Genomic DNA, 24192 nt, shown 5'->3' on the forward strand with positions numbered 1-24192 from the left:
TGGGATCAGACTGTTGTTGACATGAGTGATTGGAGTGATTGGATTCACTGTCCTACCATACTGCAGGCCTAGCCTGGCCTAGTAGCACCATTGCAGAGAGACAGAGCTAGCAGCTGTTCCAACCGCTCTATAATTAAACTGTGGTGGGACCACTCGCACTCGCTCCCAAATAGTGCTCGGCTGGGGTTTGCAGTACTCCCCAGGTGCTCCCCAGTCCCCAGCCAGGCATGTGCTTCACTGCAGAGAGACGGAAAGAGCAGCTTAATATCTCAACAGCAGGGCAAGACTACTGTACTGTCTCCATGGACTCATGCTTTATTACAGTTTGTATACAGTCAAACGCTCCCTAAAACACTTCAGTGAGCAGGCCTTTCAAATCAACCTGGCCCGGGTATCCTGGAAGGATAGTGACCTCATCCCGCCAGTAGAGGATGCCTGGTTGCCCTTTAAAAGTGCTTTCCTCTCCATCTTAAATAAGCATGCCTCATTCAAAACATTTAGAACTAACTAATTACTGCATTGTCGGAACTAGAAGCACAAGCATTTCGCTACACTCGCATTAACATCTGCTAACCATGTGTATGTGACAAATAACATTTGATTTGATTTGATTTGAGATATAGCCCTTGGTTCACCCCAGATTTGACTGCACTTGACCAACACAAAAACATCCTGTGGAATTCTGCATTAGCATCGAATAGCCCCCACGATATGCAACTTTTCAGGAAAGTCCGGAACCAATATACTCAGTCAATAGGTAAAGCTAAGGCTAGCTTTTTCAAACAGAAATTTGCATCCTGTATCACTAATTCCAAAAAGGACACTGTAAAGTCCATGGAGAATAAGAGCACCTCCTCCAAGCTGCCCACTGCACTGAGGATAAAAAACATTGTCACCACCGCTAAATCTACGATAATTGATCATTTCAATAAGCATTTTTCTACGGCTGGCCATGCTTTCCACCTGGCTATCCCTACCCCGGCCAACATCTCAGCACCCCCTGTAGCAACTTGCCCATGCCCCCCTCCCCCCCGCTTCTCCTTCACCCAAATCCAGACAGCTGATATTCTGAAAGAGCTGCAAAATCTTCACCCCTACAAATCAGCTTGGGCTTGACAATCTGGACCCTCTCTTTCTAAAATTATCTGCCCGAAATTGATGCAACCCCTATTACTAGCCTGTTCAATCTCTCTTTCGTATTGAAAGCTGCCACGGTCATCCCCCTCTTCAAAAGGGGAGACAATATAGACCCAAACTGTTACAGACCTATATCCGTCCTACCCTGCCTTTCTAAAATCTTCAAAAGTCAAATTAACAAACAGATCACCGACCATTTCGAATCCCACCGTACCTTCTCCGCTATGCAATCTGGTGTCCGTGCTGGTCATGGGTGCACCTCAGCCACGTTCAAGGTCCTAAACGGTATCATAACCACCATTGATAAAAGACAGTACTGTGCACCCGTCTTCATCGACCTGGCCAAGTCTTTCGACTCGGTCAATCACCACACTCTTATCGGCAAACTCAATAGCCTTGGCTTCTTAAATGACTGCCTCGCCTGGTTCACCAACCACTTCTCAGATATCCATCTCATATGTATATGTATATACTGTACTATCATCTACTGCATCTTTATGTAAAACGTGTATCACTAGCCACTTTAAACTATGCCACTTTGTTTACATACCCTACACTACTCATTTCATATGTATATACTGTACTCTATACCATCTACTGCATCTTGCCTATGCCGTTCTGTACCATCACTCATTCATATCTTTATGTACATATTCTTTATCCCTTTACACTTGTGTGTATAAGGTCGTAGTTTTGGAATTGTTAGGTTAGATTACTCGTTGGTTAATACTGCATTGTCGGAACTAGAAGCACAAGCATTTCGCTACACTCGCATTAACATCTGCTAACCATGTGTATGTGACAAATACATTTGATTTGATTTGATATAGTTCAGTGTGTCAAATCAGAGGGCCTGTTGTCCGGACCTCTGGCAGTCTCTATGGGGGTGCCACAGGGTTCAATTCTCGGCCGACTTTGTTATCTGTATATCAATGATGTCGCTCTTGCTGCTGGTGATTCTCTGATCCGACACCATTCTGTGTACATCTGGCCATTCTTTGGACACTGTGCTAACAAACTTCCAAACGAGCTTCAATGCCATACATCACTCCTTGCGAGGCCTCCAACTGCTTTTAAAAGATAGTAAAACTAAGTGCATGCTCTTCAACCAATTGCTTCCCGCACCCTCCCGCCTGACTAGCATCACTACTCTGGACGGTTAGAATATGTGGACAACTACAAATACCTAGGTGTCTGGTTAGACTGTAAACTCTCCTTCCAGAATCACATTAAGCATCTCCAATCCAAAATTAAGTCTAGAATTGGCTTCCTATTTCGCAAACAAAGCCACTCATGTTGCCAAATATACCCTCGTAAAACTGACTATCCTACCGATCCTTGACTTCAGCGATGTCATTTACAAAATAGCTTCCAACACTCTACTCAGCAAACTGGATGTTTTGTTACTAAAGCCCCATATGCTACCCACCACTGTGACCTGTACGCTCTCGTTGGCTGGCCCTCACTACATATTCGTCGCCAAACCCACTGACTCCAGGTCATCTAAAAGTCTATGCTAGGTAATGCCCCACCTTATCTCAGCTCACTGGTCACCATAGCAACATCCACCTGTAGCACGCGCTCCAGCAGGTATATCTCACTGGTCATCCCCAAAGCCAACACTTCCTTTGGCCGCCTTTCCTTCCAGTTCTCTGCTGCCAATGACTGGAACGACTGGCAAAAATCACAGAAGCTGGAGTTTTATATCTCCCTCTAACGTTCAGCATCAGCTGTCAGAGCAGCTTACCGATCACTGTACCTGTACACAGCCCATCTGTAAATAGCCCACCCAACTACCTCATCCCCATATTGTTACTTATCCTCTTGCTCTTTTGCACCCCAGTATCTCTACTTGCACATCATCATCTGCACATCCATCACTCCAGTGTTAATGCTAAATTGTAATTATTTTGCCTCTATCGCCTATGTATTGCCTTACCTCCCTACTCTTCTACATTTGCACACACTGTACATAGATTTTTCTATTGTGTTATTGTCTGTGAGTTTGTCTCTGTGTTGTTTGATTTTATCTTGGCCAGCTTGCAGTTGTAAATGTTAACTTGTTCTCAACTGGCCTACCTGGTTAAATAAAGGTGTTCTCAACTGGCCTACCTGGTTAAATAAAGGTGTTCTCAACTGGCCTACCTGGTTAAATAAAGGTGTTCTCAACTGGCCTACCTGGTTAAATAAAGGTGTTCTCAACTGGCCTACCTGGTTAAATAAAGGTGTTCTCAACTGGCCTACCTGGTTAAATAAAGGTGAAATAAAAAATAAAATACAGGAAAGGTCAGGCCTTCAGTCTGTTGGCCACTTGCAGCAGGTCAATATCGGCACCGTCTCCTCCTGTGTAGAATGGAGGCTTTGACTGCCTGGCTTGGTGACCAGTTCATACCGGTTGGTTTCGCACACCAACACCCCAAGCCCTGTTCAAAACTCAGATTGGGCTTGAGGAACACAAACTAGAGGAAAAGAGAAAGTACGTGAGGGAAGGAAGGAACATGCTAAACTGATGTCTGAGAGGAGACGGGAGAGGAGACGGGAGAGGAGACAGGAGAGGAGACGGGATAGGAGACGGGAGAAAGTATGTGAGGGAAGGAAGGACCATGCTAAACCGATGTCTGAGAGGAGACGGGAGAGGAGGCGGGAGAGGAGGCGGGAGAGGAGACGGGAGAGGAGACGGGAGAAAGTATGTGAGGGAAGGAAGGAACATGCTAAACTGATGTCTGAGAGGAGATGGGAGAGGAGACAGGAGAAAGTATGTGAGGGAAGGAAGGAACATGCTAAACTGATGTCTGAGAGGAGACGGGAGAGGAGGCGGGAGAAAGTATGTGAGGGAAGGAAGGAACATGCTAAACTGATGTCTGAGAGGAGGCGGGAGAGGAGACAGTATGTGAGGGAAGGAAGGACCATGCTAAACTGATGTCTGAGAGGAGGCAGGAGAGGAGACAGGTGAGGAGACAGGAGAGGAGGCAGGAGACAGCAGAGGAGGCAGGACCTACAGGAAGTATTTATTTCAATGGATGGTGTCCTCTGGTCTCTACAGTCCTGAGGGATCCGGTTTTGTCTTTCGTCTCTAAAGTTCTGTCTGTTTAAAAGTCGCAAGGCCTGTGCAGTGAATCTGTGTTCTGCAACATTACACACCTAAAACTTCCACCTTTTACAGTAGGAGTAGTGGTTGACATGTAGTTATTAACCAGTGCAGTATGTGCATATGTGCCGGATGTTTGTTTGAAACCTTTTTTTTTTTTTTTTTTTACCTTTATTTAACCAGGTAGGCTAGTTGAGAACACCTTTATTTAACCAGGTAGGCTAGTTGAGAACACCTTTATTTAACCAGGTAGGCTAGTTGAGAACACCTTTATTTAACCAGGTAGGCTAGTTGAGAACACCTTTATTTAACCAGGTAGGCTAGTTGAGAACACCTTTATTTAACCAGGTAGGCTAGTTGAGAACACCTTTATTTAACCAGGTAGGCTAGTTGAGAACACCTTTATTTAACCAGGTAGGCTAGTTGAGAACACCTTTATTTAACCAGGTAGGCTAGTTGAGAACACCTTTATTTAACCAGGTAGGCTAGTTGAGAACACCTTTATTTAACCAGGTAGGCTAGTTGAGAACACCTTTATTTAACCAGGTAGGCTAGTTGAGAACACCTTTATTTAACCAGGTAGGCTAGTAGAGAACACCTTTATTTAACCAGGTAGGCTAGTAGAGAACACCTTTATTTAACCAGGTAGGCTAGTTGAGAACACCTTTATTTAACCAGGTAGGCTAGTAGAGAACACCTTTATTTAAATAAAGGTGAAATAAATAAATAAATAAAAAAAACAGGTAGGCTAGTTGAGAACACCTTTATTTAACCAGGTAGGCTAGTTGAGAACAAGTTCTCATTTGCAACTGCGACCTGGCCAAGATAAAGCATAGCAGTGTGAGCATACAACAAAGAGTTACACATGGAGTAAACAATTAACAAGTCAATAACACAGTAGAAAACAAAGGGGGGGTCTATATACAATGTGTGCAAAGGGCATGGGGAGGTAGGCAAATAATTACAATTTTGCAGAATAACACTGGAGTGATAAATGATCAGATGGTCATGTACAGGTAGAGATATTGGTGTGCAGAAGAGCAGAAAAGTAAATAAATAAAAACAGTATGGGGATGAGGTAGGTGAAAAGGGTGGGCTATTTACCAATAGACTATGTACAGCTGCAGCGATCGGTTAGCTGCTCAGATAGCTGATGTTTGAAGTTGGTGAGGGAGATAAAAGTCTCTATTAATCCACTTTAAAGTATATAGTCTTTAATATGAACATCCTCGCTATTAACATCCTTAGATGAGTTGCCAACTAAGTATTAAAATGTTTAATTCAAATAACTCCTAAAGCTCTTAGAATTATTTATATCTTCAATGAATGCAACATCATTTGCATATGACTTATCCGTACATTTCCTTATGTGTTTTCCAGTTAGCCTCTAGCATGGTCTCTATAGTACAATGCCTGGAGCTGTGCATTCAGACATGTATTTGCATATTATTTACATACAATTAGTTATATTCACTTAAAAACACTGTCTTCTGCAGACCGCATATTTCTCAGCTTTGTGAACTTCAGCCTTTCTACCAAAGGGGCTGGGGGCTGGAGCTGGGGCTGGACCTGGGGCTGGGGCTGGACCTGGGGCTTGGGGCTGGAGCTGGGGATGTGGGCTGGAGCTGGGGATGTGGGCTGGAGTTGGGGATGTGGGCTGGAGCTGGGGATGTGGGCTGGAGCTGGGGATGTGGGCTGGAGCTGGGGGCTGGAGCTGGGGCTGGAGCTGGGGATGTGGGCTGGAGTTGGGGATGTGGGCTGGAGCTGGGGATGTGGGCTGGAGCTGGGGATGTGGGCTGGAGCTGGGGGCTGGAGCTGGGGCTGGAGCTGGGGATGTGGGCTGGAGCAGAAGGCTCTGTTGGGGAGATGACTCATCTCTCACACACCACTGTAACTGTAAGGTTGTTGTTCAGAGCAGCCATTCAGACCAATTACAGAGAGAGTTACAAAGAGACTAGTGTCCACAGGCCATAGTGGGCTTCCTACACAGTGGGCCCCAAAACACTCAGGTAACAAGGTGCTACGCTGTGAACTACGCTGTGAACTACACTGTGAACTACACTGTGAACTAAACTGTGAACTAAACTGTGAACTACGCTGTGAACTAAACTGTGAACTAAACTGTGAACTACACTGTGAACTACACTGTGAACTAAACTGTGAACTAAACTGTGAACTACACTGTGAACTAAACTGTGAACTAAACTGTGAACTAAACTGTGAACTACGCTGTGAACTACACTGTGAACTACACTGTGAACTAAACTGTGAACTGCACTGTGAACTACACTGTGAACTGCACTGTGAACTACGCTGTGAACTGCGCTGTGAACTACGCTGTGAACTATGCTGTGAACTGAGAAACCCCCTTGTGTCAGAACAGCACCGGTGATCACTACTGTGACAGGTTCCCCTGGACATTACCGGTGATCACTACTGTGACGAGTTCCCCTGGACAGTACCGGTGATCACTACTTTGACGAGTTCCCCTGGACAGTACCGGTGATCACTACTGTGACAGGTTCCCCTGGACAGTACCGGTGATCACTACTGTGACAGGTTCCCCTGGACAGTACCGGTGATCACTACTGTGACAGGTTCCCCTGGACAGTACCGGTGATCACTACTGTGACAGGTTCCCCTGGACAGTACCGGTGATCACTACTGTGACGAGTTCCCCTGGACAGTACCGGTGATCACTACTTTGACGAGTTCCCCTGGACAGTACCGGTGATCACTACTGTGACGAGTTCCCCTGGACAGTACCGGAGATCACTACTGTGACGAGTTCCCCTGGACAGTACCGTTGCACCTATTTGTTTTTCATATCAGGAAAAACTCACTTACCTGAAGTCTCATCATCCCTATTTACTGAATTTGAAGGTCAATTTGATTCACACCACTCTGCAGGAAATGGGAAAATGAAAATGAGCAGGAATGTTTATCGAACCTGACTGAACTAAAAGTTTTCTGCTGTGTCAAAATGATTCTCAAGCCAGCTCCCCTGTGGCGTTGAAAATGGCTGAGTGGCGCTAGTAACAGCTGGTGAAGCCAGGTCGGGTGTTGGTGCGAGTCAGGTCCACAATCAAAGCTAAGTAAAGGAACGGTGGCCCATGCAATATTTCCTCATGTTTCTCAGCACTCAGTCAATTCTGCTGAGCGAAGACTTGAACGTTGTGAAAATTCTGTGCAACTTCCAGTGTGCTTTTACTGTGAACACTGAGGCTGTACCCGCTCTGTTAGTTTTAACAGTGACCGAATAGGCTATTGTGGCAATTTGATCATAACTAAGGCCCACCAGAGTGGCCCACCAGAGTGGCCTACCATCAAAAACAATGGAGAAAATGCATCCCATAACATTTTTACATGGAAATAGCTGTTCTATCATTCAGCCTATAGTAGCAGCCAATGTGTGGTGTTCAATGTAGGCCCACATTCCTTGAGACTTTGGGGGGGGGAGACATGCAGGGCTTGACATGAACCTGTTTATCCACTTGTCCTTCAGACAAGGTGACTGAAAATGGTATTTGATGAAAGAAACCACTTTACAAAATAAACATACCATTATTACAGAGAATCAGACAAATGATGCTCCCCTATTGGCTACTTAGCTTATTCAAACCTGTCTCGAAATACAACACTGCTACTTTAAGACCAAAAAAGTTCTTTACCTGACTCACTATTCAAAGATGTCTAGAAATGTACATGGTTTGTGCTCTTGTAGGAAGAAATCCCTCCCCTATTGCTGACTACAAATGATCTATAACTGTGCTGATAACTCACTAACTAGTAAAGGATATGAACAAAACGTGCAGATGTTGCTGCTTTGATCTCAAAACAAGCACATCTACTCAGGACCACAGCTGTAAACACAGTCCAGTTCAAAGTAAATGGCACAGATCCATATATGGCAATGGTCTATTTGCATATAGGCCTACTGCAGCTCTGATTGGTTATGCCACACCAGTCTGTGTAGAGTACGGGCTGAGTCATGTGTGTTAATGCAATATAATCCTACTCCGATGCGTTCTGGAAAATCTATTGCGTAGCTTGTTTTGTTTCGGTGTTGCATTCAAAGTGGATAATATTGTGTGGATTCGATCACAATTACCACAGTAAAGGGAAACATTGATAGTGTTAACTAACAGGGAAAACTCTAGAAAAGTTGAGTGAAGTTCAATATCATGCTTCTCTCTGTGGGCTGATAGAGTATTTGTTCTGCGTGACAGTCTCGGGGTGCGCATGCAGCTTAGAGGGAACATTGTACACGCTACCTCACACTACCACAGCTCTGTAGTAGTTGTCCCAGCTGCCTCTCCCACCCCCTGCCGAGTGTGATGTCCACAGTCTGTGGTTCTCGGCGTGAGGAGTGTCCAATCTCTGGGTCTCCCCTGACTCTGTAGCTGTGGCATGCCGACTGAACACCAAGTCACTGTGCAGGAGGGAACAGGGGAACCACAACTCACACGTCCGCCACATAGCACGTCTGACTCACGGATGCTAAATGACCATGTAACGACCATACTGATGCATCAGTTACCCTGTTTACTGACTCCCCTGTGGTGTCTCTTCACAGGCAGCTGGGACTCAAACTCTCTCGCTCTCTCTTGCGCTCTTTCACTTTCTCTGTCTCTTTCACTCTCTCTCTTTCCTTTCTCCCCTCATCTCTCTCCCTCTACCTCCCTCTTTCAGAGTGGACAGGGCACCTCCATGGGGGTCATACAGTAGTTCTGTGTGAGATGGAACATACCAAAACGAAATAGACTGCTATTTGACCGTTGACCTTAAAACTATAGCGCCTAAAGAAACCGATGATTAACCAGACGAGATGTCTGTCTTGACCTTCATACTGTATGTTTTTTAACAAACACAGAATAATATTGGACCTATATGTTGGCATGTCAATGTGGTATACACCTAGCTATAGCAATGCCACAGAAAACAGTTGATTTTAAAGTTGGCCACAGCAAACTAACAGCAACATTTCCAGTGATAAGTCACTCTATCATGGTCAGCCATTCTGCACCATTAATGAGCCCCGGTCCGATGGCTTAGAGAAGCCTTTACACAAGGTTCTTCTGAGGAACCATGAGGAACCCTGTGGTCTTCTGACTGCACCCTAATGCAAGTCTATGGATCTCCATCCAGCACAGGACCAGTTTGTCTCACTGGATTAATAGCCAATTAGCCAACTGTTTGTTTGTATGTCCGATCTGGTTCTTCATGGCTCTACATTACATGGTTCAGCATTGTATGGTTCTACATGGTTCTACACAGTGGTCATTTACGCCATGTATGTCTGTTTCATGAAGTGAAAATCTGTATGGTGCAGAAGTAGTTATTTTCGTTCTATCAATCATTCTGTGAAATCACTATCTGACCTGTGTGATGTCATACTGTCTGTCTAGTGTTTAACTTGGTGGCTGTAGGCCACTTTCAACCCTGACCAGATCTGACCTGAATCGATCCCATCTACCAGCTGAGCCATTGGCCTCCAGAATGTTTTCTCACTAGCCCTGCTGTGGTGGTAGAGGGGATTAACAGGGATAAAAGTGAGAGATGAGTGCTGTGAGGTCTCCATCCCTCCATTCCTTCCACTGCCTATCATGACAGCCTCTACTGAGATGGTGTTCAGGTGATGTGATTACCGTTACATAACCAGACTGCTGCTCCTGCCTCCAGCAATAGTGGTGTACAGCATGCCTGGGCCTCTGAGTTGATAGGGTGTACCAGACACGGTAGTGTTCCACTACCCAGGAAGCCCTGTTGCAACACTGATATGATATATGTTGCTTCCTGCCTGTGGTGTACACAGTGGCGTCAGGAGAGAAGAGCAGTTTACAGCAGAATCATATTAATGCTGGGCTGTCTGGTCCCATCTGGACAGTGCACATCCAGTTTGGGCTATCAGACTATTTAGGCTGGAGGGGGAGTGAGTGTTTGAGGGTCTCTCACTCTGCAGATGGTTCAAACTGTCCCAAAATAGAGAGGAGTATAGAACATCTCTGGATGACGTGCTCCTCGCTAAGTAAAAAGGTCAAGTCACCTGTTATCTCTGCCTGGTTAGGGAGGAGAGAAGAGGAGCCATGCAGGCCTGTGTCCTGACGTTACCTTGTTTGGTGTAAGAAATTATGTCACAGGGTCACTGAATGCCATTGATTGGTCATTTTTGTGTCTGAAAACTTCTATATGGCCAAACCAAATAATGTCATCTCTCCCATCTGAGTCTAATGAACAAACGTGCCGTATCAATGACAGCTCACTCAATCATCGCCTGGGAGTCTGAACACTGACATTGATGAGATCTGACAGGAAATTCTGCTTGTCTCTTTCCCTGTATTCTGTACCAGGGGAGGGACAGTATGTCATTTTTACTTATTCCCTGAGGAAAATGGTTTACAAGTCTGCATGATTATGTTGAGTCACTCCAGTTTTACTTTTGAAGTCGTTTGAGGACATTGCATTGTACTCTCAATGGACAGTTTATTAGGTACACCAATCTAGTACTGGGTCGGACCCCCCCTTTGCCTCCAGAACAGCCTGAAATCTTTGTGGCATGGAAATCGTTATCAAATTACCTAACGTGTGTCAAGAAAACATTCCCCACACCAGTACACCACCTCCACCAGCCTGTACCGTTGACACCAGGCAGGTTGGGTCCATGGCCTCTTACACCAAATCCTGACTGCCATCAGCTTGATTCATCGAACCAGGCAATGTTTTTCCACGCCTCAATTGTCCAGTGCTGCTTCTTCTTGTTTTTAGCTGATAGGAGTGGAACCCGGTGTGGTCATCTGCTGCAATAGCCTACTGTGACAAGGACCGACGACTTGTGCGTTCTGAGATGCCGTTCTGCACACCACTGTTGTACTGCACCGTTATTTGTCTGTTTGTGGCCCGCCTGTTAACTTGGGCGATTATTGCCATTCTCCTTCAACCTCTCATCAACAAGCTGTTTTCCCCCACAGGACTTCCGATGACTGGATGTGTTTTGTCTGCCGCACCATTCTCTGTAAACCCTAGACACTGTCGTGCGTGAAAAGCCCAGGAGGTCAGCCGTTTCTGAGGTACTATCATACAGAACCACGTTCAAAGTCACTTAGGTCACTTGTGTTGCCCATTCTTACGTTTAATCTAACTGAATGCCTCAATGCCTGACGTGACTCACAGCTGATTTATGCCTGATCCGGTAATGTTGTCCGGAGGCGCAGCATGGAGGATGTGATGCAATTGTGGAGCCTCCGGAGGCTTGCAGAGGCCAAATCGAGCCCTTTACCGCCATGCGCCTCCCAATTTTTGTAGCAATGTGGAGGGCTCTGTGTAGCTCCGCACTGACATGATTGGTTGACGGTAGGTGGGGGCAGGAGGTCCTGTATAAACACACACTCACTTTCTTGATAACTTCACAACAGCTCTGCGAAGCGCAAGAAGTATGAATACCCTGACTTTTACAGAGGCCGTTTCACAGTGAATCCTGTACGAACACTGCAGACATCGGATTGACCATGCAGAGTCTTTCACTGTCTGTAGGAGCGAACCATTTTAGTGAATGGAGTGGTGTACCTAATAAACTGTCTGCTGAGTGTACATCTGAGCTGTTCTGAATGTCATCATCCATCTCCATGATGATGATGATGATTAGTCGTAGTAAAGCCTAATACTATAACACTTTGTAACACTGCATATGGAGGTGTATCAAAAGGCAATTAGCCAGGGAAGAAAGGCATGGCCCAATCAGCTTAGCCAAAGCTCCACAATCCACCAGACACCCCTCACATTTATAATGGGTCATATTAATAAGCATAATTACATGGGGCTATTTAATACTCTGTGCTGCACTTGGCTCACTGAGTTACTGCCAAAATATTTAGCGGGCTGCAGTGTTATGCAAGAGGGGGAGCAGGGGTAGGACGGGGGTGCAGCACAGGAATCCCCGGGGGTCTCAGCTTGGAGAGCTCAGTGTGTTCCAAGGTTCCAGTTCTGTTAGTTCTAAGTCTGTTCTGTCTGCTTAGCTGTGCTGAGGGCTCTTTAACTTAATGCTGTTTGCTTTGCTCTGCTGCTCTAGTCGGACTAGAAAGCTGTAGCACGTTCCACCCAAGGGGAAGTACAACCATTTGCATTCATTAATTTACCTCTAGAAGAGGTGTTTTGAACACTGGTGTTACTGCCTGCTGGCAGGATGAGCTAATTGGGTAGGATTGGTGACATGGTTCAGTTCACTAAGGAATGACCACGTAACAGACAGACGTCATAATCTCTCAGTAAAACGGTCCCTTCCGTTTCGCCATGAGGTCAGGTCCCCAGTCATTGTTTGAGGTATTACTGTTTAAAGGGGAATTTATATGGCTTTCACTAAGGACTGATGAGATGCAGTAGATTATGACTCAAATAGCAGGTTTCCAACCAGCCGCCTGACAGTGATTTTCATCCACAGTTTAGAGTGGATTTACAGGGAGTAGAGCCTTCAGGAAGTATTCCTACCCCTTGACTTTTTCCACATGTTGTTGTGTTACAGTCTGAATTCAAAATTGATTACAAAAAAATAATTATCTCGCCCATTTGCACACACTACCCAATAATGACCAAGTGGAAACATGTTTTTTTAGAAATGTTTGTTCATTTATTAAAAATTAAATGCAGAAATATATTCACAGCCCAACTTTGTAGAAGCACCTTTGGCAGCAATTCCAGCTGTGAGTCTTTCTGGGTAAGTCTCTAAGAGCTTTTCACATCCGGATTGTACAACATTTGCCCATGATTATTTTCAAAATTCTTCAAGCTCTGTTAAATTGGTTGTTGTTGATCATTGCTAGACAACCATTTTAAGGTATTGCCATAGATTTGTAAGTAGGGTTGCAAAGAGTCTGAAACTTTCCAGTAAAGTTACGTCATTTTTAAGCCCGGAAATTTTGCTTAAATAATTCAAAAAAGGTAGTTCATAACAGTGAACCTTTTTTGTGGGATACACATAAGGCAATTCTAGGTCTTGTGGCGTATTTTGGTTAAACTATCCCCAATTCAATGGAATGCAACCCTCTGCATGCACAGTGCATTCTTCCATCACATGTACAGCTGCTTCTCAAGATCTTGCACACTAATGAGATGCTATTGATCCCACACTACTACACTGTCTGAGCCAAGGACTACATGCTTTCTGGTAAGTTTTGATTACAATACTGGGTGGGGTGAATATATTTTATGACATAATTTCTTGTTAACTAGTAAATAGTAGCCTACAGCAAAGTGTGTTTTAAATCATTTCTAACTTAGCAATTTCTGCTAGTTAATTTTTTGCTACCTTGTGGGTTTTAGCTTGCTTGAGCCTGCTAACTGAGGAGTGTTAATTCACCTGTTCCATACATGTTTCATTTTAAAACATTTAGATTAAACAACTCATTTGTATGATAACTGCTTAACTATTTATCTGTACATGGAATTGTATTTGGGTTTTTTCAAACATTTTTTTTCTTCTAATCTTTACAGGAAAATGCCACGGACACTATCTGATCTCTGGAGACGTTTCACTGCTGCTAATGTAGAAGGAAACGCTGTGTACATTTGCAAATACTGTGCCAAATCAGATGTGAAGAATGCAAAAAAAGCTGCAGAATCATCAGGCCAAGTGCATAAAGTTCCAAACAACAAGCAACCTCTGACAAAAGTCCCTCTACTTCTATTTGAGGTGAAAATGATGAATCAGACACATTATCGATAGCAACAGCTCATGGTCCAGCCCTCCAACCAGACAGCCCTCCAAGCAGACATGCCTGATCTACTCATTTGCTGGATGCAGAGTTCAACAGAGTTCAACAGCTCATGGTCCTCCTGGAATCAGATGGTTTTTTTGACTCCGTGGAGGAAAGTAGTCAGAAATGCTGATGAATGTCTTGCTTGAGCTGTGTATTCAACTGGTTCACCTCTGATGCTCATAGGCAATGCGTAATGGAAGAGATTTCTGAATGTTCTTTGCCCAGCATACACCCCTCCAACCAGACATGCTTTATCTACTAATTTGCTGGATGTAGAGTTCAACAGAGCTCAAGTGAAGGTCAAGCAAGTCATAGAGAAAGCAGACTGTATTGCAATCATCTCTGATGGGTGGTTGAATGTTCGTGGGCAAGGAATAATTAACTACATCATCTCCACCCCTCAACCAGTATTCTACAAGAGCACAGACACAAGGGACAACAAACACACCAGTCTCTACATTGTAGATGAGCTGAAGGCAGTCATTAATGACCTTGGACTACAGAAGGTATTTGCACTGGTGACAGACAATGCTTTGACAGTCTCCTGGAGGGAAAGGAGTCTCTCCAAGAAATGGCCATCTCACAGTCTGCCGATATGGACAGCCCCATCAAGAGGATCCTCATGGATGACGTATTTTGGGAGAGAGTGGTAAGCAGCCTGAAACACCTGAAACCTATAGCATTGCACGGATTGAGGGAGACAATGCCAACCTGTCTGATGTTCAGTCTCTGCTTGTAGATGTAAGAGAAGAAATCCATACTGCCCTGCCCACTTCATTGTTGCTCCAAGCAGAGGAAACTGCAGTTCTGAAATACATCAAAAAGCGTGAAGCCTTCTTTCTAAAGCCCATACACAACGCAGCGTACATGTTGGGCCCCAAGTATGCTGGCAAGATCATCCTGTCTGGTGCAGAGATCAACAAGGCCTATGGTGTTATCACTACCGTGTCTCGCCACCTTGGCCTGGATGAGGGCAAGGTTCTTGGCAGTCTGGCAAAGTACACTTCCAAGCAAGGGCTTTGGGATGGAGATGCAATATGACAGTCGTGCCAACATATCTCATCCGACACCTGGTTGAAGGGACTTTGTGGATCTGAGGCTCTTTCCCCTGTTGCCTCCATCATTATCCTCCAAATCCCACCATCACCAGCCACCTCAGAGCGCAACTGGTCCTTGTTTGGGAACACACACACCAAAGTACGCAACAGGCTGACCAATACCAGGGTTGAGAAATTGGTGGCCATCTGGGCAAATTTGAGGCTTTTTGAGCCTGACAACAAGCCATCCTCAACAAGGTTGGAAAGTGACAGTGAAGATGAGGCGGACATTCAGGAGGTCCAGGGAGAAGATATGGAAGCCTGAGAGGAAGACAAGCAAAGCTTTAGTTTCTAGACTATCATTTTACAGATGTATGTTGAAAACCTTTTTTGGGAGATGTAATGGATCATTGGGGATCATTGAATATTCCCTTTTTGTTCAGTGAAATCATCCCATGTGAAGAGTCAAGTCATTTAATTAAAGTTCATTTCCTAACTAAATAGTTATTTTATTTATATTGGAAGGATTTAATCATTTGCATTTATGTCTACTTATGATAGAATGTTATGTTTCTGTCTCCATATGATATGGTAAATATATCCAATGCAAAAAAACATCTACATTTAAATTGTGTTAATATTCATTTGCATATATTCCCGTTAATTCCCACTGAACGTTTCCACCTTTGAATATTCCCCAAAATGTGCAACCCTAGATTTAAGTCAAAACTGTAACTCGGCCACTTAGGAGCATTCACTTGGTAAGCAACTAGTGTAGATTTGGCCTTGTGTTTTAGGTTATTGTCCTGCTGAAAGGTGAATTAATCTCCCAGTGTCTGGTGGAAAGCAGGCTGAACCAGGTTATCCTCTAGGATTTTGCCTGTGCTTAGCTCCATTCCATTTCTTTATTTATTCTGAAAATTCCCCAGTCCTTAACCATTACAACCATACCCATAACATGATTTAGCCACCACTATGCTGGAAAATATGGAGAGTGGTACTCAGTAATGTGTTGTATTGGATTTGCCCTAAACATAACACTTGTTATGGCGCCGACAGAGATGGTCGCCTCGCTTAAGGTCCAATTATTATTTAATTTTTTTATGTATTATTTAATGTATTATTTCTTACATGGTTAGCCCAGGAAATATCAAGTGTTATTACATACAGCCGGAAAAAGTGACAACTTACCAACATTACGACCAGGGATTACGTCTTTCCCGTTCGGGCCTCCACCTTGGACATGGGATCTTATCCCAGAGGCCAACCCAAAACAATGAGGTCGCCACAGGAGAGGCAGACGGAACGGCCTACTGGTCAGACTCAGGCGGCGAGCACACCATCCACCGCTCCCGAGCATATTACTCGCCGATGTCCAATCTCTAGATAACAAAGTGGACAAAATTAGGGCACAAGTTGCCTTCCAGAGAGACATCAGAGATTGTAACATTCTCTGTTTCACGGAAAAAATGGCTCACTTGGGATATGTTGTCAGAGTCGGTACAGCCATACGGTTTCTTCATGCATCTCGCCGACAGATACAAACATCTCTCTGGTAAGAAGAAGAAGGGGGTGTATGCCTTATGGTGTAATCACAATAACATACAGGAACTTAAGTCCTTTTGTTCAGCTGACCTAGAATTTCTTACAATCAAATGCGACCACATTATCTTCCAAGAGAATTCTCTTCAATTATTATCACAGCTGGGATATGTTCTGGATAGCCTCAGACAACAACGTTGATGTATACGCTGACTCAGTGAGCGAGTTTATTAGCAAGTGCATCGATGATTTCGTACCCACTGTGACTATTAAAACATTTCCTAACCAGAAACTGTGGATTGATGGTAGCATTCGTGCAAAACTGAAAGTGCAAAACACTGCTTTTAATCATAGCAAGGCGACCGGAAACATGACCGAATACAAACAGTGCAGCTATTCCCTCCGCAAGGCAAGCAAACAAGCAAAGCGTCAGTATGGAGACACAGTAGAGTTGCAATTCAACGGCTCAAACACGAAACGTATGTGACAGAGTCTACAGTCAATCACGGATTACAAAAAGAAAACCAGCCCCGTCGCGGACATCAAAGTCTTGCTCCTAGACAAATTAAACAACTCCTTTGCTCGCTTTGAGGACAATACAGTGCCACTGACACAGCCCGCTACCAATGCCTGTGGGATCGCCTTCTTCGTGGCCAATGTGAGTAAAACATGTAAACGTGTTAACCCTGAGCCGCGTCCTCAGAGCATGCGCAGACCAGCTGGCTGGTGTGTTTACGCACATATTCAGTCAATCCCTAGCCCAGTCTGTTGTCCCCACATGCCTCAAGATGGTCACCATTGTTCCTGTTCCCAAGAAACCTAAGGTAACTGAACTGACTATGGCCCCCGTTGCACTCACTTCTGTCATCATGAAGTGCTTTGAGAGACTAGTCAAGGAGCATATCACCTCCACCCTACCTGCTGATACCCTAGACCCACTCCAATTTGCTTACCGCACCAATAGGTCCACTGAAGATGCAATCACCATCACACTGCCCTATCCCACCTGGACAAGAGGAATACCTATGTTTGAATGCTGTTCATTGACTACAGTTCAACATTTAATATCATAGTACCCTCCAAACCTGTTATTAAGCTTGAGACCCTGGGTCTCGACCCCGCCCTGTGCATATGGGTCCTGGACTTTCTGACAGGCTGTCCCCAGGTGGTGAAGGGCGGAAACAACATCTCCACCCCGCTGATCCTCAACACTGGGGTCCCCCAAGGGTGCGTTCTTAGCCCTCTCCTGTACTCCCTGTTCACCCATGACTACGTGGCCATGCACGCTTCCAACTGAATCATCAAGATTGCAGACGACACTACAGTGGTAGGCTTGATTACCAACAATGACAAGACGGCCTACAGGGAGGAGGTGAAGGCCCTCGGAGTGTGGTGTCAGGAAAACAACCTCCCACTCAACAAAACAAAGAGGAGATGATCGTGGACTTCAGGAAACAGCAGATGCAGCACCCCCCATCCATCCACATCGACAGGACAGTAGTGGAGAAGGTGGAAAGTTTTAAGTTCCTCGGCGTACACATCACGGACAAACTGAAATGGTCCACCCAAACAGACAGCGTGGTGAAGAAGGCGCAACAGCGCCTCTTCAACCTCAGGAGGCTGACGAAATTTGGCTTGTCACCTAAAACAATCACAAACTTTTACAGATGCACAATCGAGAGCATCCTGTCGGGCTGTATCACCGCCAACTATATATAATGTGTGGGACATAATTGAGGCTATGATTAAGAAGTTGGAGCTCTTCTCTGTCTGCATTATCAAGGACAACACACAGGTCTTTCCATCATTGTAGGATTTTTTGTGTTCAAATGAACTCAAGCGAACGGACAATGTCAAATGTGATGTAGCGAAGCACCTGAGTGAGTTGGTGCGCAATTACGCAGGTACTTTCCCGAAACGGATGACACAAACAACTGGATTTGTTTTCCTTTTCATACCTTGCCTCCAGTCCACTTACCAATATCTGAACAAGAGATCCTCATCTAAATTGCAACAAGCGGTTCTGTGAAAATGTAATTTAATCAGAAGCCACTGACAGATTTCTGGATAGGGCTGCGCTCAGAGTTTCTTGCCTTGACAAATCGCACTGTTAAGACACTGGTGCCCTTATCAACCACCTACCTATGTGAGAGTGGATTCTCGGCCCTCACTAGCATGAAAACTAAATACGGGCACAGGCTGTGTGGAAAATGATGTAAGACTGAGACTCTCTCCAATACAACCCAACACTGCAGTTATGGACGTCCTTTCAAGCACACCCTTCTCATTAACCTGTGGTGAGTTATTCACAATTTTTGATGAACAAATAAGGTTTTATATGTAAGATGGCTAAATAAAGAGCGATATTATTGATTATTAATTGTGCCCTGGTCCTATAAGAGCTCTTTGTCACTTCCCACGAGCCGGGTTGTGACCAAAACTCACACTCATGCTTATGTTTGCGAGTGCGCTGACCTTTGTGCTAGAGGGGGTATGCAGCAGGAGGTTGAATATTTGAAGGGGTACGGGACTATAAAAAGTTTGGGAACCACTGCTCTATGGCATCTGAGTTAGGAAGGACGCCTGTATCTTTGTAGTGACTAGGTGTATCCATCCAAAGTGTAATTAATAACTTCACCATGCTCAACGGGATATTCAATGTCATTTTTTTATTTTGATCTACCAATAAGTGCCCTTTGCGAGCATTGGAAATTGTCCCTGGTCTTTGTAGTTGAATCTGTGTCTGAAATGCACTGCTCGACTAGGGGACATTTCAGATAATTGTATTTGTGGGGTACAGGAATAAGGTAGTCATTCAAAAATCATGTTTAGCACTATCATTTTACTCCTGAACTTATTTAGGCTTACCATAACAAAGGGGTTGTATACTTACTGACTCAAGATAGTACAGCTTTTCAGTGTTTTATTCATTTGTATTTTACAAAACCAATTGAAATTCATAATTCCACTTTGACATCATGGGATATTGTGTGTAGGCAGTGACCAAACATCTCAATTTAAAATCAGTCCGTAACAACAAAATGTGGATAAAGTCAAGGGGTTTGAATACTTTCTGTAGGCACTGTATTAGCTTTTGTGCAATAGCTCCCCTTTGGAGGGGCGGTCTAAGGCCCTACATCGCAGTGCTAGAGGCGTCACTACAGACACCATGGTTCGATTCCAGGCTGTATCACAACTGGCCGTAATTGGGAGTCCCATAGGATAGTTTGACCGGTGTAGGCCGTCATTGTAAATAGGAATTTGTTCTTAACTAACTTGCTAGTTAAATAAAGGTTCAATTTAAAATAAATGTTTTTAAAAAAACAATGTTGGACGGAGAGAGAAAGAGATCTGCAGTGCTAATCGACTTTCCATGAGGGTAAAGTAAGCTGTAGAGTAGCAGGCCCAGGCTCTTTATATGGTATGCAAGGAACTAAGTCAGCCACACACATTTGTCCTAAAGTAGTCTCCATTTCAAAGCAGTATGTCTTGGTCTTATCTCCTTAAGTTAAATCACATCTATGAAATGTATTTATAAAGCCCTTTTTACATCAAGTTGTCGTCATGGTTGGCATCTTTGTTGTTCTTGGCTGAGAGTCACCTGACCTTTTCCAGCCCTGGCCAAGCCTCCTTCTGAGCATATTCTCTTAAGAACTGAATCCCATCTTGGGAAACATGCATCTGTGAAACTGAAGCTTAATGGGTAAATAATGCATTGATGTCAATAGGAGGTTTCTGTGCAGATTGGAGGAGGGTTTACTGTTGCTGCTCCCTTCACTTCCCTTGGCTCCTGATACCAGGGCTGTGTAGTCTTTTAGCGGGCTCCACCCCCTTCCTACCCCTGTCCAATTGACCACCAGTGAGAAAAAAAGTTGCCTTTTGTTTTATGTGTTTGTTGCTGTGCTGAGCTTTGCTGTGCTGGTGTGGTTTAGTATAGCTGGCCATGGAAAAGGGAAAGGGCAGGGGGCAAGCTGACGCAGGAGGGACAAACAGAGTATGTCAACCGCTTTGAGTTACTGCCCGCCGCTACATACGTTGCCATGCCAACCTGTCTCCACTTCTCTCTCTCCCTTTCATCCATCATCAAACTGCCATGCCATCCTGTCTCCACTTCTCTCTCTCCCTTTCATCCATCATCAAACTGCCATGCCAACCTGTCTCCACTTCTCTCTCTCCCTTTCATCCATCATCAAACTGCCATGTCAACCTGTCTCCACTTCTCGTTCTCCCTTTCATCCATCATCAAACTGCCATGCCAACCTGTCTCCACTTCTCTCTCTCCCTTTCATCCATCATCAAACTGCCATGCCAACCTGTCTCCACTTCTCTCTCTCTCCCTTTCATCCATCATCAAACTTCCATGCCAACCTGTCTCCACTTCTCTCTCTCCCTTTCATCCATCATCAAACTGCCAATGCCAACCTGTCTCCACTTCTCTCTCTCCCTTTCATCCATCATCAAACTGCTATGCCAACCTGTCTCCACTTCTCGTTCTCCCTTTCATCCATCATCAAACTGCCATGCCAACCTGTCTCCACTTCTCTCTCTCCCTTTCATCCATCATCAAACTGCCATGCCAACCTGTCTCCACTTCTCTCTCTCCCTTTCATCCATCATCAAACTGCCATGCCAACCTGTCTCCACTTCTCTCTCTCCTTTTCATCCATCATCAAACTGCCATGCCAACCTGTCTCCACCTTTGCTCTCCATCCATCATCAAGCTGCGCCATGGAACACTGTCCCCAGAGGGGTCATGGGAATTGATTTGACTTCATTTTATTTAAACCCTGCACACACACAGAGTACACGCACTCTCTCTATATCATGCACACACACTCACTGGGACCCAGGCTATAACTCCCCGGCTCTCCATTCAGCTCTCCATTCAGCTCTCCATTCAGCTCTCCATTCGTGACCTGTAATGGAGGTACTTCACTGAAGTGTCCAACACCATTCAGACCGATGCGCCAGCTGGGGGAAAAGAGGTGGTCACAGACAGATCAGAGCAAAGGCGGGCCATTCACTGTGTGCCTCAGGACTCCATGTAGACTGGGGTTATTTACAGCTTGGTACTTGTTATGGAGCAACGGGCCAGCAGAGCTGTGTGAAGAATCCCGAGCCCTCCTGGGTTCCATTCAGGCTCTGACATCTTGTTGCTGGAGGCTGTTTACTCGGAGGGAGCCAGAGCTGCTCTTGTGGCCTCCACATCTACCTCCATCTCCACGTTCTAGGTGACTGTATTCCCTAGCCGGCTGGACTGACGCTCTGTGGTCCATTTCTTTCATAGTTCTGGCTGATGCCAGAGCAGTGGATGTCATGTTTTGCTGTCATGAAGTGTGCGTGGTTTATGGGTAATGTTTTCATCCCACTGTATCACTGGCATCAACCCTCTGATGGTGCTTACTGCTTTAAAAAAAATAGAATATCTCCATAAACGTAATACAACTGATGAACACACTGTATATTGGCCTAAAGACTTTCAGAGCAGTTCAATTGGGGGTTAGATGTTTGTAAAAAATGAAACAAGGATATTGATAGAGAAAAGATCACTGATGTTTTTTGTGTGTCTTGCTCTAGGAGGATTTCCGGAATAAGGTTCAGGATTACATCAAGCACTACGCCAGGTGATGACTGCATCAGCTGCGCCAGCTGCCTGCTCCCCCCCCCCCCCTCCCCCGTCTGTGACTGCGCAGCTGAACCCCGTCCCTAATGTCTCATCAACCAACTAACCGCTGCGCACCGCTGACACGCCCCCGACTGCAATAAGATGTCGCTGGAAGAAGGAAAGATTAAACACGTTTTTTTTTAAGTTTGAGGAGGGACTTGTTTATTGGACCAGAGTAATCATCCGTCACAACAGGGATCGTCCAATGACTGGGCTTCTCGTTGTGTCTGAGCCAATCAGAGTGGGCGCCGGTGGCAGTGAGGACCCGGGATTTAATCAATCCAGTTATCTGTTATTTAAGAATCGGCGAATCAAAGAGAAAGATGATCTGTTAGTTTTTCTCAGTTCTAGTGCCTGCCATGTTTGTGTTGCAAAGAAAATGCACGCGAGCTCACACGCACGCACACACACACACACACACACGCACACACACACACAATCCCTTCATGCACATTGAGAAACAAACATACTCAACTAGCTTCTCACAACACACAGCACTTGGCTGTGCATGTAAACACACAGCTGGAAAAAGGACATATCTGTTATGTCACTCGTTCCTGCCCACCCCCAACTCACCAGACAGCATGTGAATGACAAGTGCCACCAACCCAGTCCCCATTCAAGTCAGTCCCCATTCCAGTCAGTCCCCATATTGTCCATTTCACTCTGGATATGTCTGAAAAGGCACCCTAATGATCCCAATAATCCCAACCCTATAGGCTCTGGTCAAAAGTAGTGAGTGCATTATATAGGGCAGGGTTATTCAACTCTGACCCTACGTGGGCTGAAGCATGCTGTTTTTCATCACTCTATCCTGCTGCTTTTCCCTCCACACCTCTTAGGCCCCACCCACCTCATGTGTTCTCCTCTGCCCCCAAGGTAGGGGAATACCAGGGCGCTCTCCCTCTCCTAGGTTGTGTATGAGTCCTCTGATTAGTTGTCTAAAGGGAGGGCCTGTGGTCTCGCTCTCGTCTGACCCTCCCAGTGTGTGTGTGTGTGTGTGTGTGTGTGTGTGTGTGTGTGTGTGTGTGTGTGTGTGTGTGTGTGTGTGTGTGTGTGTGTGTGTGTGTGTGTGTGTGTGTTGATTTGCCTGGGCTGGCTTTGTGCCTGTGTGCACATTGGAACATAACATTCAGTGTCATCACTGTATCAAACATTGTATTTACGTTTCCATGAGGCAAAGTGTATGTGATCAGGAGGTGGTGTATTTTAGTGTGTGAGCGCGTGTGCGCGTGCTTTCAAATGAACAAGTTCAGATTTGACTTGTTAGCATGCTCTGGTTCCTAGCCCCACACTCCTTGTTTTACTGGCCCAGCTAGCCTAGTTTCCTGTGAGGCTCAGGAGGGTCTGTCCCTCAGTTCAAATCCTCCTTTGCTTTCAGATTGTATATCGTTTTTTAAAGATATATTAAAGAGGATGTAATAAGGAAAATGAACCTGTATTTTATTCTATAGTCAGTGTCCCTGTCATATTCATGGGTTGGGATTGTTGCCATCAATGTTGATTCAACTACAATGTTATTACTGTATTTACAACAATGTGACATTTTAAGTTAATTACTCATCATGGTACACTAGTCCTCAGGTCTCACACAGTACTGGTTAGTGTCCACTAGCTCTGGTTAGTGTCCACTAGCTCTGGTTAGTGTCCACTAGCTCTGGTTATTGTCCACTAGCTCTGGTTAGTGTCCACTAGCTCTGGTTATTGTCCACTAGCTCTGGTTAGTGTCCACTAGCTCTGGTTAGTGTCCACTCCACTAGCTCTGGTTACTGTCCACTAGCTCTGGTTAGTGTCCACTAGCTCTGGTTAGTGTCCACTAGCTCTGGTTAGTGACTACTAGCTCTGGTTAGTGACCACTAGCTCTGGTTAGTGTCCACTAGGTCTGTGCTATAGAAAGTGATGACCATAGCAGAATGTTAACACAGGCTGTCAGATAGTCAGTGTCCTGAGAGACAGGGCAGTCAGAATGTCAGC

General features: G+C 45.0%; 1 protein-coding gene across 3 annotated transcripts in view; it reads left to right on the forward strand.

Annotated features, from left to right (window-relative positions):
- The window catches only part of LOC109871034 (NEDD8-conjugating enzyme UBE2F-like), a 104641-nt gene extending 80992 nt beyond the window's left edge, over window positions 1–23649 (forward strand). For all 3 annotated transcript variants that reach the window (XM_020461800.2, XM_031805657.1, XM_031805655.1), the window contains one exon: window positions 22131–23649. In XM_020461800.2, the coding sequence (XP_020317389.1) occupies window positions 22131–22181 (51 nt within the window). In that variant the 3' untranslated portion in view covers window positions 22182–23649. The remainder of the gene's footprint in view (window positions 1–22130) is intronic.
- The last annotated feature ends 543 nt before the right edge of the window (window positions 23650–24192 follow it).

The sequence above is a fragment of the Oncorhynchus kisutch genome, linkage group LG26, assembly GCF_002021735.2.
Source record: "Oncorhynchus kisutch isolate 150728-3 linkage group LG26, Okis_V2, whole genome shotgun sequence".
NCBI classification, from domain to species: domain Eukaryota; kingdom Metazoa; phylum Chordata; class Actinopteri; order Salmoniformes; family Salmonidae; genus Oncorhynchus; species Oncorhynchus kisutch.